Here is a 14,867-nt window from a genome sequence, read left to right on the forward strand (position 1 = left end):
GTACCTAAACTGTGACACATATGTTACAATTCATGTTTTTTATCTGATCGGGTTTTGGATAAGGGCAACTTCTGTTGGGAATTTCTGTTTTTGCAAATTAGTCTCCTAATAATAATTGGAGCCAGCTGTATGAAAGTCAATCATTTCTACTTTAACTGCTCCATGTGATTTTCTAGGTTTTGTTTAGGTTTTGACTGCTTCTTTTCAAAGTCTGCCTAATGTATTCATGAGTTTCATTTTCCAGCAAGAAACATAATTATGTGCCCAAGGTAAGCCATAATTAAAAAAAAAATCTCCCTGTAGTTTCATAGCAACTGTGTCCTGGAACAAAACTAGATCTTTTCTCCATTGTTTTTTTAAGAAGAAGAAACTGTGAAAACTGATATAGTTGTTTATATTACCATAAAGTATTTGTGACAGTATTTGTTTGTTCATTTTGTTTCATGAGAAGAATTAATACAAGACAAAAGCCAGTCTATTTTCAACCCAGTCCATTCTTTTGAGTGCTGCCAAGGAGACTAATGGTCTGGCTGCAGCACATTCCCCCAGTGCTGTCAACGTACAACATTCATAGTTCTACAGTACTTACAATATGCTCAATAAACAAACACTCCTAGATATATTATTTTATTTTAATAATTAGATATAATATCTCTGCTCTTTCACACTCTTAAGGTGCTAGTGCCAAATTGCCCAGCCAGACACTGAGCAGAGATATCTTAAATTAGTCAGTGCCATGGCCTCCTTTCTGCCTTGCTTTTCCCCTTTTTATCATATCACTTGGAAAGATGAGGTTTTCCTTAAAAGTACTTTTGTTCGCTAGTTCAAAATTTGTCATCTGAGATGACATTATGGATAAGTCTTTAAGTATTCCTGCCCGCAAAGAAATGGTACTATAATTTATTATTATTAATTACTGCAGATTTGAAAGAAAAATAAAACAGGCAGAAAGAAAGTATTTTATGAACTGAAGAAAAATACTCTGCCATTGAAATAATCAGCGGTGCTCTCAGTCAGTGCATAGGTTGACTACTGTCAAATAGAGTAAAAAGCACAAACTAGGTTCCCTTCTTTACTTTCAGAGCAAAATAGAGCTTATGGGAGCTTCCCACTCTGGAGTAGGTTAGCTACTCAAGCCTGAATATCACCCATGTCTTTTCAAAGAATCACAGAATTGGCAAGGTTAAGAGAGACTTTTCCCTGGTTTCATCCAGCCCTCTCAGAATTGAGGACCAATTGGCAGGAGCTACGACCTCGGACGTAAGCATGTGAGTCCAGCCTGTGAACGGAGAGAGTTACCACACTGAGACCCTTCCTTCTTTCCTCAAGTAGTTGCTTGCTTCATCAATGGTGCCTCTTAAACATCCTTCAGTAAACATCAGTCTAGGAAACTCCTCTGAATGCTTCCTTTCTGTTTCTCTGTCTTTCTGCCCTTCCTGAGTCCAGATGTGCATGGGAAACATTGGAAACCACAAGAAAAGCTCATTTCATGACATTTTAAGGTCCAAACAGGATCAGTAAGTAAGACTGCATAAAGTTTCCAGCCCAAATAGAAGCAAAGATTACATTGGCTGGGTTTTGTTAACACAGTTTGGGGACGTTTATCCAAAATGAATTAAACCTCCAAAATGTTGACACATACCTATCACCTCCCAGCAAACCAAATGATAGCAGAGCCTATACTGTACCTGTCCGCAGCATAGCCCAGGATGAACGCACCCGTCAGAAACCCCAGATTGAGGATGGCCTGTGAGAGATCCAGCATCCAGGCATTGCCACACACAAGATTATACTGTAGGAACAAGGGAGAGGCATAAAACATCTAGGTGGGTTATTTGTCATCCTCAGGGCTAAACATTAAAGAAACTGCATAGGTCCACACGGGAAGGGGAAATGGAAAGGAAAGGGGAAAAGGGAATGGGAAGGTAAGTTCAAATATGCTTGCTCAACAGTAAGCACCGGTGGGCCAGGGAAGCGCAGCCATAGCAAGACTCTTCAAGTGGTTGTGAAGATAGAGAGAGAGCTCCTCCTTGCCAAAAGGCAATTGTCACATCAATTGTCCAGATGTGGAAAGAAATGTCCAGAAATTGCTCTTCTGCAAACAGTGCTGTTAAATATGTTGCCAAGGCAAAGTCATAACTTTAGCGCAGAATAAGGGTCCTCAGCTATTGCCAGTGAAAACATGAGCTTACAGAGATAGCTTAATTATTTTTCTTAGTGCCTTCTAGATAAAAGCAAAAACATGAGGTCTCTGAGGACACTGAAAACAGATCTCAGGTCAATTTCAGACACACTGAATATGTATTTTCTTTGTGTAGCTTTCCCATACTTTTCTATTCCTTATACTGCAGCATCCATAACTCCCTAGCACAATAATAGAGATGGGGATGATGATGTGTGGGGGCAAAGGGAAGGGGTAAGTCATTATGGGGAAAAAAGCAAAGAGACTAGGAACTAAAACAAAACTAAAAACAAAGTAGTTCTGTGGACAGCATGGCACTGGAAATTACTTTAGAGGTTCTTGGAGAATAAAGGAATACTAAGCACTGCAGACCAAATGCAAGCTGGGAGGTTTCGATCCATACCTGGGGTAATCTTTGGAACAATGAGGCCTCGGGACCAAGGCAAGCCACAGACAACAAAAACTGCCACTATTTACCCTAGAGAAACCCTTTTGCTTTCAGGCATGAGCTGTAAGGAATCTTTTCATCGCTAACAAGGGACTGGTCACTGTAGCACACACAGTGTACCACATTTGTGCTCACCAGCACATATACACCACCAGTGCTCAAGCACTGTGCTTGAATGGAGTAGCCACAGGGTGAGCTGGAATGATTAACAGCCTCTTCTGCTATTCACAGTTCTCCAGACTCTAAAATTTAGTGTCATGATCCCGAGCTCCATCTCAGCCTATTTGCATGCTGAGTAGGTAATGCCCAGTGAGTATTACCTGGGCCTGAGATTTCAGAGATGCCTACACAGAACATACAAGGGGCACCTCATGTCTCCAACCTGATAGATATCCCATCTCTGCTGACTTTTAAATAAAGTCCTGGTTCTGATGCCAACATCATTATCCAGGGAGTTTGACTGACCACGCTTCAACCAAAAGCTATCAGCACCTGGCTTCCATTTCTGTAAATCTTGAGCAAGAGCTGCAGAAACTTCTGAGAGGAATAAATGCTGCTCTCAGCTGTCATACTCAAGGGCTATTGCAATGCTTTCCTAAAATAGCCTGAATGTGGAGGAGCAATTTCAAATGCTGCTTAACCTCTTGTTTTTGAAACTATGACGATCCTAGCAAACAGTATCAAAAGGTGCAGCTTTGGAAAACAGTGGGTTTTTTATGAGGATGATCATTAAAAGAAGATTTTTAGAACACAATGCAATTGCCTGTGTTGATGGCAGAGATTGGGACTCTCTTTGACCCTTTCTCAAAGAATATATTTATTTTTTAAATAGTTTGATCTCTCTGTACTGTAAACAGGCAATGAATAAACTGTCATGAAAGAAGGCAGGAGAACGAACAGGGGAAAGTATCTTTAACAGAGAGGACTCTTTCGTCTGTACGGCTATTTCCTATTATTTATGTGGCAGCTGAAACTAGCCCTTTGCTAACAATATAGTCAAATATTGTATTATTCTACTAAACAGGAACATACAGAAAACTTCTAAGGAGCTATGGGCTCTTTCTGAAGCTTAGTGACAACACACTATATTCTCCTAAGTTAGTCCTGCACTTTGTTATTTCTAAGTATTAAAATAACTTCTGGTACAGATAAGCATTTCTGGTTGCTTGACGTAGCACCCAACATTTAAGTCATCACCCTGCTAGTGTCTTGTTTTTCACTTGCAAACATAACCTTTAGAGGGGAATGTAACCTTTAAAAGAGAATTGCACGGCCTGCAGAGATCTTTTCTTTACTCAAGCCACTTGTCAGACCCACTTCACTGCTTGAGCTGTGACCTGGTTTGGTTGTGTCTGAAAGCTATCCCTATATGTATCTCTTGGAGGAAAAGTATCAGCAACACCTTACCCAGAGTCTTAGACAGCCTCCAGTTAGTCAGTAGTTCTCCTATACAACACTCCTTCAAAACACCTCCCATGTTCCTTGCTAGAAGGCTCCACAAAAGGTAGTGGCATTGTGCCTCCTCTCTGTTTCTGAACCTTCATATGCCCATCAACGCATGGGCTGATGTTTACACTTCTAAAACATGCTAAAACATTTATTGCAGTGGCGGAGAAAAGGATATGAAAAGGAAAGCCTTAAGTTTTTCTCCCTCTGATCTTAAGCCTATTTGTTGATCTGTGGTGCTGGCTACACCTAGACCCTGTTAAAACCCAGCTAGCCAGCTCCTGATTGCAATCATCAAAGGTGATCTAGCTCAGCTGGCCAGCTCCAGATAAGGGCACATCCTCTTCCTCAGCACTGCTATGCTCCTAGCTAAGCCCCTCACTGCACAGGTGCAGGCCCCCAGAACAGCCCTGCAATCCATCTCTGCATTCAGTCCTGCACCTGCCTGCTTGATTTCTATCCACTGTATGACACAAAGCCTTGTGTGCCTGAACACAGCCCCTTTCCGTTTAGGTTGTTGAGTAAAAGAAGTTGCACTGCCCAAATTGATAAAACATCCCCTTCTTCACTGCTTTCATCTTAGTCTTGGCAGTGAGCTGCCACTGTAAGCAGAAATGAGCTGCTGTCAAGAGACAGTCAGCTCCTTCAGGACATCACTCTGTAGCATCCTTAATAGACCTGGCAAAAACAGTTTCTTCCACCCTGCCAGCCTTGCAGTACAGGTTGCAATACACCCCTGCTTGGAAATACATCTCTGTGGTGAACTTTTTCATACCTGCTAGCAGCTTGAACATCAATGAGATGTTCAGATTTACAGTGGCACTGGTGTGACTTGAAGGAACAGTGCTGTTGTGTTTGCTGATCTCTACAGCAGCAGAAAACCACCTGAGTGAGATCTCTGCGGGAGAAGCAAGAGGTTTTGCACTGGTTCCCTGTAGCTCATTAGTGGTGTAATATCTGTAGGAAGGAGTGGCAACTGGCTGAGATGGAAACAGAAGAAATGCTTGTACGTGACTAATGACTGGGAAATATGGGGCTCTTGCAACTTCTCATTTCTTCATAACTTTGGCAGAAGGCAAACATTTTACACTTTAGTTTGACATAAAGACTAACCACAGACTTGTAATTCCTGACACTCTAGAGACTTTTATTCACCGAGCAAGTCCCAAAACACTTCAGCACACCTATCCCTGGAGAAATATATTGTTTTAAATAACAACATGCCATTAAAAGCTCCTCAAAATGTAGCAACTTTGACGAGGAGTTTCGAAGCACTTTACTGCCTGTTTCAATTAAATTTCAAAATAACTGATTAAAGCCTTTGGTCTATAAAGAGCTCTACGGTGACTGCCCAGCCCAATTGCAACAGCATATTGAGAGCCCACACACATTTTAAATGGCATTCATACAAGAGGCCAAACAGAGAATGGTTTACCCTTTGACTCCCAGTGACAAAGGGTTTAGGGCAATACTCACCATTTAAGGAAACCTGGGAAGATGTAGACTGTTCTTGCATGTTCCTTATTTGTTGCTGGGCAGTTCTTCTCCACCTCTCTTGTCCTCTGGCCTTTCAAACTGCTATCTTTCCCAAATCCTTACTGCAACAAACCCCCCTGCAAGTGCATGCAGTGGAAAGGGAGAAATTACCTTCTTTTTCTCTTTCTGTTAAAGCTTCTGTCAGAATGCTAAGGGACAAAGCAACAACACTGTCCTTCTTCATGTCTTGTTTCAAGCTGAGCACTCAACAGGTCAAGTGGAGTCAGTCTGTACCCTGCTGCCAGGGGCTGGGGCTGAAGCCCTGAGGGACAGATTAGCATTTAAAGCTTTGCATATTTCTCTCGTATTCATGGCCCAGGGCCCAGCCAGTACCTTTGCGTCCCTGTCACTCAGATCACCTCATTCATTGAGTCTCCTAAGAGAGAAGACCTGTTCTTTCTTTCTTCTTATATCTGTCTAGGGCCAAAACAAGAGGGAGGTAGGGAAACTCACCAACTCCTAAAGGAGGAAAAGCAGCAGTTGTCCTCAAAACAATAAGAAAAAAAATGCCCCAAACCTCAGCCAGTGCCAGCAGTCTCAATGGCAGTGGCAGAAACACAGCCCCAGTGGCACAACCCCTGCAAGCAACTGCTCAAACACCTCTCATACAGGGAAAGCTTAGTTAAAGCTTCGTAAGTAATTCAGCAATTGCTGCTCCCTTTGCTCCTCTGTCTGCCCTTTTCCACTTTCCCACCACCAATTACTATTAATCCCACCATGACAATGGAAAAAAACAGGGTACAGCCATGCCAGTAACACGAGTCATACTAGATAAACAATTGAGGGTGAATTGCGTTGCTTATTGCCTTGGAGGAGGATAGCAAAAGGACCAGCTGTGCTTTCTCCACCGTGAATTTGGCTGCCATATTATCTCCTTCTCTGAGTGACTACAAAAGCTACGGGACAAACATTTTTGCTTTCCTTATGGTTTTCTCTGCAAATGCTGACTGTTGATTTCTGAGATGGCTGGCGAGCAGAGGATTAAGGAGATTGATTCCCAGCTGGTGCATAGACTGTGTTCAGATGATCCCTTGTACACCTCAGACCTCACACTTTGGCAACAAATTATTGCCAGGTCTCAAAATGACATCATCTACAGTGTGAAGACTTGCTGCAGACAGAGCATATTGGAATCTGCCCCTTCTGCTGAACTTCTGCCCACAAGGGGTCTAATAAATGCTACCTAAAATATGCCAGCTGTGTTGTAGTTGCTGGTGACCACACAGACTTCCCTTTTCCTTTCATCCACCACCACAGGCCATTCCACCTGCAGACACAATTTTAGCTCGTGCCCATGCCTCTAGGAGTCACCAACACAAAAAATATCTGAAAAAAATCCCTTTGCACATTATTTCCAGACACCCTATCACAGAGTGATAGATTTATCTCCACTGGGATAAAAGAACATAGTGCCAAAGCCCATCAGTATTAAAGATCAGCGACTGCCTCTTCAGCATGGTTTCCTCAGAAAGTTGGGTTTATTAATTTCTGTATGTCCTGGATATATATGTCCTTCAAAAGGCTCACCCAGAAGGAGACAGCAAGCAACACACTTCCTGTTCAAGTGTTATGAAGCTCAGGAAGTGAGCTGGGCTCCTATCCAGACCCCTGTGCCAGACCATGAAGCTGTGGCCCTCCTGGTCCACTATAGCCCCTCAGCACCCCTCCTCTTCCTCCTTCTCCATCTGCTGCTCAGAAACACAGGCCTTTCCTGCTCTCCTCCCACTGTAAGAGCTGCTGCTGTCACCAGCCTTCCCTCCCAAGCAGTACCAGCCACCTGCTTTGACCAGCATCATTTCAGGTGGCACCAGCTGGCATGAGCCCAGAATATATTTAGCTTGATAATTACCCTCTCAGCCCTCCTCTCCAAGCAAAATCTGAGAAGCTACTGCATTCCTGTGCTGCAGCTGATGCATGCAGCCGTCTTCCATTTTCACAAGATGTGCAAGACCCACTCAATCAAACTGGAGCAGATTGCATTTGGCCAAAGTCCTCTGCACAGGTCCGCCACACCTGCAACACTGCTGTGTCTTGAAATGATAGCTCAAAACCTTTGCATCAACCCAAATCAACCCAGGTCTGGTTTGCTCAACTTTAATTTGGGCACCACAGCAATGGGCTGTGTGTGCAGCACCAGTGGACAACTACTCGTCTAACCTGGATTGCCCTCACAGAAAAGCCTGACCTAAAACAGTGGGGCACTTAGGTGTGCCACTATAGAAGTAGGGACCTACTCTCAGAGACAGACATCAAAAGAAGATTTTGAGAGGGAATCTTTAGCAATGTTCTGTTGCTAAATGTTTAGCAATGTTCTGTTTTGTTCTAGATCAAACTAGCTGGCTTTGCCATGTGCTCCTGTGATGATTTCTTAATACAATCTGCTCTTCTCCCAAATGTTGAAGGACGAAAGCCCTGGTATGTTCTCCCAGCATCCTGCTGTACCCCAGCACTGAGAAGCAGGAGTCCCGCACCAGCAGGTGATGCAGTAGGCACCCCAGGTGCTGCTTACAAAGCAACGTGTGCTTTTTATCAATCCACATTCCCCTTTTTCTTTTGCTTCCTTCTGCTGATGCTTCCACAAAAGCCTTTGCAGCAGACAGCTAAGATAAGAGAATGGCAAGTGAGCAACATGATCAATGAAATCACGTACTGCAATGCCATTCATTTCACAACTCCTCATAAATCAGTCCATTCAGCAACATGATTTGACTTCTGAAAGGTGCTCGGAACTTATTGCAATAGCCTGTAGTTTGGCTGCCAGATCTGCTGTGTGATATGACATCTTGTCCCAGAGAAACACACACCTGCTTTTGCCCTCCACCTCCCCTGTCATAGCGCAAATCCACACTGGGTGTGTGCGTGCCATAGGCCTGGAAGAGCTCCTTCAGTACACTGACTTTTTTTCCCTCTCTTTTTCTCCCTGAACATATGTCTGTGAGATTGTCACATAACCCATCCTTTCAACTTTGTCTCCTTGGTCACTTCCACTGTTGATTCAGTGAGACATAAAGTACCAGAAATCTTTAGTTGAAAGAAACAAAAATATTTCTGCACATGTGGACAAAATGAAGCATTTACAAGTAGATGGATGAGAGCAAAAGTCTTTGGTGAGTTGATTAAAAAGAGTAAAAATGTGCCTAAATTGAGTCACGCTTTGTTAGAGAAAACTCAGCTGAGAAAAAGGACACTAAATTAAATCTGGGATGTAAATTGTCTTTGCTGAATGTGTAACTCATTAACAAGATATCAAGCTCCTTTTAGTAGCTGATCTCAAAGCAATTGAGCCAGGACATGCATGTCACAAGCTTCCTTTTTAAATGAAGAAATCAAGCATTGTGGGATGTGATTTATCCAGAAAATGTTGCATAACTGTAAACTGGTTGCAAGTGCCACAAGTCACAGCCCAGCACCCTTTATCTGAGGTGCATCCAGCCAGCAAGACTCTAGGAGTCACAGTGACACTGATGGTGCAACCTGCTGCCCCAGCATAGGGTAGAGACAGTCCCAGCCTGTCTCTCCTTGCAGACTGTTGCTCCACAGTTTTCCCAAAATGCACCTTTGGGGGCATAGGTGGGGAGTGCTTCCCCAGCATCCCTTCATCCCTTCTCCCTGCCCTGGCTCTGGAGGGTCTCCCCAGCAGAGGAGAGGCAAGAAAGTGCGGATGGGCGAGGCATTTGTCTGAGAACATTGAACTTTTCACTTCTATTTATTGCTGCAACACAAACATTGGTTATCTTCTCCCTTACTGTACCCAATGGCTCACTGGAAAATCGCAGTGATTTTGCTGGATATACAAATTGCTGCCATAAATGGACTCTGAGCACCATCTTACAGACACAAACTACATGCTTTCATCTACAGCAAGGCTGAAGGGGGGCAAAAAATTATGAACAAAAGAGGAATCTCTGTACTTTTGTTTTTAAGGCGTAGCCAGGCTGGAGCTCCCAGGCAGCATTTGTCCTCCTGCCCACCCAGTCCCAGCTACCACTGCCAGCACAGGCAGAAACGCATCATTATTAGGGACCAAAGTTTGACACCAGCTTCCTGCATGTCATTTGTGGCCCTCTGAGCAGCCTTGATTTCAGTGATCACACATATAAGCCAGTTCTGAACTTTTGCCCAAGGGCCAGGGCCAGTCAGGTGCTCCGATTTCTCTTTTCCTGAACACAGACCATGGCTAAAGCTGCTCAGATTGCGTGTGGTGCTGAAAGAACAAAGCTACTGTTCTGGAGAGACTTAAGCCTACAAGTGGATAAAGCAGTCCCAGCTGGATGGGAGAAAGATGATGAATTGAAAAGTCAGGATAGGCATCTCTGAGTGTTTGCTCAGGGCTTTGCCTGCTGTGCCCTGCTGTGTGTTTTGGAGGACACATCTCTAGTGCAAGTACCCAGTTAAAAACCACAGTGGGAGGCTCATGAGACAGAGAGGAACTAGAGCCCTCAGCTGTACTGACACATTTTGCAGTGCACCTTGATGATTTCTGAGCCAATCCTTCTAAGAACATTGTGTTTTTCATCACTGCATGAGTGACAATTACTGTGTAGGATGACCTTAAAATACACACTCCTAGTGTGTAGACTGTATTTTGAAGCCAGACCACAGCCCATCTACATGATTACAGATTACACAGAGGATCTCCTAGGAAAGCATCTCCAATTGTCTTTGCAGCCTCACTAGGAAACCACTACATTTGTAAGTGCTTACCACTAGTGGTAATAGCCTGCGGTTCTCTGACACCAACATTCAGGAAAAGCTGAATGATAGCTTTGGGCAATAATGTGTGTTTGGTTTGGGTTTTTTTTCTTTAGTAAGCACAATCATTTTTGCTGACTCCTGCCAGATCTCAGAAGGGCAGTCTGCCACCAGTTGTTTTTTGTTACCTACAGACTTAAACATTCAGTACTGGAAATACATAGAACAGATAATATACAGTGATCCAGGTGAGCGAGTACACTTGGAGTTTACACCATCAAAGTTTCTGGCCCAAAACTGAGCATCAGAAGCCTCAGCTGCAAGGCAAGACTTAAGTCTCTATTTTAATCTGACATTCCTCTAGAGACAGAGTAATCTTTGCGCAGGGTGTTTGGCTTTGCATGGGGTGCTTGGCTTTGGGTAGCCACCTTTCAGATCAGCTCACCTTTCCCTAAAAGCCTGATGCCAGTACTTGACCATACTCATTGTCCTGATTTGCTTATGACTCAAAATGAAACAAATCAAGAAAAGAAAACCAGCCACCAAAGTAACGACCCTCACAGTGCCAATCCCATTTTACTGCTGCAATCCCACACCAGGATGGATACTGCTAATTAGAGGATGAAGGTTTTCCTTACCTCGCTGATGAGGGATGAGTGGGGCTGTTCATATACCCAGTTATCATGGCAAGTGGTGAGTGGCAGGTGGCCCATGCTATGATTGCCATAGTGGGCGAGTAAGCTGGTGCAGCTGACGGAGTCATCCCATGCGACATCCAGCCTCTCACACTCCCCGCTGGAAGACTTGTTCCCCAGGTGCAGGGGTAGTACTGTGAAGTTTCGTTCCTCTTCCAGCGTCCAGCCACATCGTTTACTTAATTCAGCTGCCCCAGGGATCCTGCACCAGAAGTTGCCTGGTGCCCTCCCAAGGAAAACCACGCTTGCAAACAGGGAAGAAAAAGTTATGCCTGTCTGGCTAAGGAGGAAAAAGACCCTCTTTTGAAATCTTCCGAATTCCCCAGCTTCCTTCAAAACCTCATCAAACGATGGCATTATGTGAGGTGGTCTGTCCACACAGAGACACAGAGACACACAGAGACACAGAGACACACAGAGACACAGAGACACGCAGAGACAGACACGCGGGTGTGCAGCGCTGCCCGTAGCATGAGCGAAGCCGGAGCGGGGCACAGCCACAGGCAGGCATGCAAGCGCGCCCTGGCACACGCGAGGAGACTCAGGGCATGTTAAGTGGCACAAGGCTTACACACAACCGGGGAGAAGTGAGAGCTAAAGAGCGCAAATATATTGTAGGACAGGAGGGGCGTGCATTTCCTATTAATCCCGAATGTTAAACAGATTATGTAATAAGCCCAGTTAACTCCTTCGGGGCCAGTGAGGTGCAAATGCCAGCTCTCACTTGTGTCTGAGATAAATAGGTGCAAGGACAAAGCAGAGAGTTAAATGGAAAAGAGTACAGAAGCTGTTGTAAAAAGCAGCAGCGAGTGATGTAGGCTCTGTGGGATGGCAGGGGCCGGAAGAAAGTTGTTCCAAAGAGACCTATGATCTTTCCTTCAGCAAATAGAAATTAATACTGCGGTGAAGTTTAATTACTTCTCCAAAGCACTACTTCAGCAACTGTACAGATTTAATTTGCAAGAGCCTTTCCCTTCTGTAGCATAAATAAAGTGAGTCACAAACCGCAACAGTTTAAAACCTAGGCTTTTTCTTTTAAAATTTGATCTACCTGTTCAAGAAGGCTTTTATATGACCTTGCTAATTTTCATTTCACAAAATCTTCCAAATATTTAAGAGAAAAATTTTTCTTACTCAAAAATTAATGGAAAACAAGTTATTTCACTTTTTTACTCAGCCATTTGTTTGAGGGTGGGGAGAAGGGTGCATTTTGTATGCATGTGAGCACACCTTGAGCAGAACCCCCTAAATCAAATCAGATATGCAACAGTAGGTTTTTTTGGGCTTTGTTCAAGACCATGAGGTCCATGGCCACTCTATTTTATTGTGAGAAGGAGGAAAGGGACAGCACCTATCAAAGATGTTTCCTGCAACTCCTTGTCTCTGGTTATCTACCACTTTGACCATGTGTGTCTATGGTTTTGAAGCAAAGTACAGTTTCTAAAACAGTTAGATCCAGAGCAAGGAAGGCTTTGATTACAATACAGGCTATGTGACACGAGGTTTTTAACAGACATGAAGACTGATGCTGTGCCATGAGCTCAGCAAAAATGTAGCTTACCAGGTGGGTGCACTGCTGTGCTTGCATCAGAACATGATTTTAAGGGAATTTTGTTTGATACCTGGTTATGCTGTTTTGTAGTAATCAAGCTTAGAGGCCATGAACGTGTCACCTTTGGGTCCAGGTCTGTGCCTGAGGAGATGGGGAACTCTGAATTCAAACACGAGAAGCTCTTTTATCCCAACAGGGCTAGTTAACTAAGAAGTCAATCATGGTGAGATGTCAAAGGTAACATATTTTTTTCTGACAGCTTCCAGTGTTTGGGGAGAAGTCTCTGTAGGGACCACCACAAAGATACAAAATGGGGACAGAACCTGATAATCAGCCTGTGCACTGCTCTCACAGCTCTGCTCTAGGGTTTATTAAACAACCACTGTTCTTTGAGCCTTACCCCAATAAAAAAATGTTGCTTGTACCTCTGTTGAATATTACCATAGAATCATAGAATGCTTTGGGTTGGAAGAGACCTTGGAAATCATCTAGTTCCAACCCCCCTGCCATGGGCAGGGACACCTTCCACTATTATACTAAAGAATACTAGCTCAACTCTTAATCATAAGGGTTATTCCCCTGTACGCCATGTATGACTGTAGCTGTGCTTGGCATTTTACCTGTTTCGAAAACCCATTGGCCACTTCTCATCAGTGGAGTTAGACCAGACTCATTTGAGGGAAAATTCAGTCCACTTTTGCAACATTGCTTCTGGAGCATGGTCTAGTAGCTGGTTGTCAAAATTTCACATATCTCATCCATTTTGCTCTTTTCATGCATAGCATATGCATTGCAGTCTATCAGACCAGAAGCCAGAAAGCCTAGCAGCTAAGAGAGATCAGCACTAAGGTCATGGCAGCAAACATCTGGGAGTCTCCCTAACATTCCCCACAGCTACACTGCTGGTCATACAGGTGAAGATTCATTCAGCAAAATCATTTCAACTGTCTGGCATATTGATGTCGAAGTGACCTTGGTTCCTCAATGTTAACCCGTGTTTTCAGTTCTCCGTCCAAAAAAGCGCTTATCAATATTTGCCACCGTATCAGTGCACTGCAAGGCTCCAGTTTGTCAAAGAAATCTAAAATATCCCAGTGACAGCTGCACGAGAGTGTGCATTAGTGAATTTATTCTATAGAAAGCAATTCTCAGCTTCCACATGGTTTTCCTGGAACTTTAGTTTTGCATGCTGTGAGAGCCGAACACATCTAAGGACAGGAAGATGATGGGTTTGTATACAAAGCCTGTAACTGTAACCTCATGAAAGAGTGCCTTAAAATCTTTGAAGACAGATCTCAGGGTCAAAGCACCATTTTAAACATTTTATTCTATGCATCCAGTAAAAAATTATGCTTTTTAATACTGGGAAAGAAGTAAGGGAAGAAAGTGCTAAGGAAGATGACCAGTGAAAAAATCAGAAGCAATAAAAATAGATGTGGAGAACATAAAGAGGGAGGGGGAACAGTGGAAAGGCAGCAAGCCAGGGAAAGAGCAGTTGCAGAAGTGGTGATGAAAGAGGAGCAGAGGAGAAAGAGATATAGAAGTAGAACTAAATTACAATCATGCACATCTTCACTTGAAGCTCTGTTTAGAAGCCCAAATGTCACAGCTATTTCAGGCACAGAATGAAAACTATGTAGTGTAGAGAGGAAGGCACATACACTCCCTGTACACACGTGGCACTAGACTGCCATTTATACATGCCTAGATGACAGCATGAGATATTTGGATCAATACCTACTCTGACTGAATCCTAGGAAGTTAAAACTTTACTGCAACACCCTGGATAACCTTTGCCGGTGCATCAGATAATCACTTAAAAACCTCAAAGTCCTCTTTGAGACACTGTAAGCAATGGGGCAGTGACACCAGCCACTTTGCAGGCACCTGAGGACACCATCCTACATAACAGCACTGATAGAGTTATGCGGTTCCATGATAAAGTTATGCAGAAAGCCATGATCTAGGTTTGTGATCCCTTACAAACATATGCCTCTTGCTAAACAAAAGAGGGCCTGTGAACAAGCTTGGGCAGTAATCATTCACCCTGACTGTTATCTCGCTGCTTGCTAAAGCTTCGTATTGCACCAAATATTTGTCCCCCAGACAAAACTACTGAAGACTAGATAGCTCTAAGCAGCAGGGGTGCAAACCAGTCAGCTTCACTCCTAGGGCCAGGAGACTGCCTACACCATCCTTTTCTTCCAGTCTCCATGCCAGGAGTAGGGGTGGGGATCTCCACAGCCCTGCATTTGGGGACTACCCATGCCTACCCTAACTGGTGACCCTGGAGAAGAGACTGCAATAAGGAGCCAG

The 14,867-nt window shown here is 43.8% G+C and overlaps 1 protein-coding gene across 2 annotated transcripts in view; it reads right to left on the bottom strand.

Annotated features, from left to right (window-relative positions):
- Positions 1-11,596, bottom strand: part of SLC22A3 (solute carrier family 22 member 3) — a 28,241-nt gene extending 16,645 nt beyond the window's left edge. Inside the window, exons 1-3 of one of the 2 annotated variants that reach the window (XM_032681238.1) lie at positions 11,441-11,596; positions 10,943-11,386; positions 1,689-1,792 (exon numbers count right to left, since the gene is read on the bottom strand). In XM_032681238.1, coding sequence (XP_032537129.1) covers positions 1,689-1,792; positions 10,943-11,356 — 518 coding nt within the window. In that variant the 5' untranslated portion in view covers positions 11,357-11,386; positions 11,441-11,596. Of the gene's footprint in view, positions 1-1,688; positions 1,793-10,942; positions 11,396-11,431 lie in introns of both variants that reach the window. The other variant, XM_032681237.1, reaches the window with a different exon arrangement.
- Positions 11,597-14,867: the final 3,271 nt, after the last annotated feature.

Source organism: Chiroxiphia lanceolata, chromosome 3, assembly GCF_009829145.1.
Source record: "Chiroxiphia lanceolata isolate bChiLan1 chromosome 3, bChiLan1.pri, whole genome shotgun sequence".
In the NCBI taxonomy this organism is placed as follows: domain Eukaryota; kingdom Metazoa; phylum Chordata; class Aves; order Passeriformes; family Pipridae; genus Chiroxiphia; species Chiroxiphia lanceolata.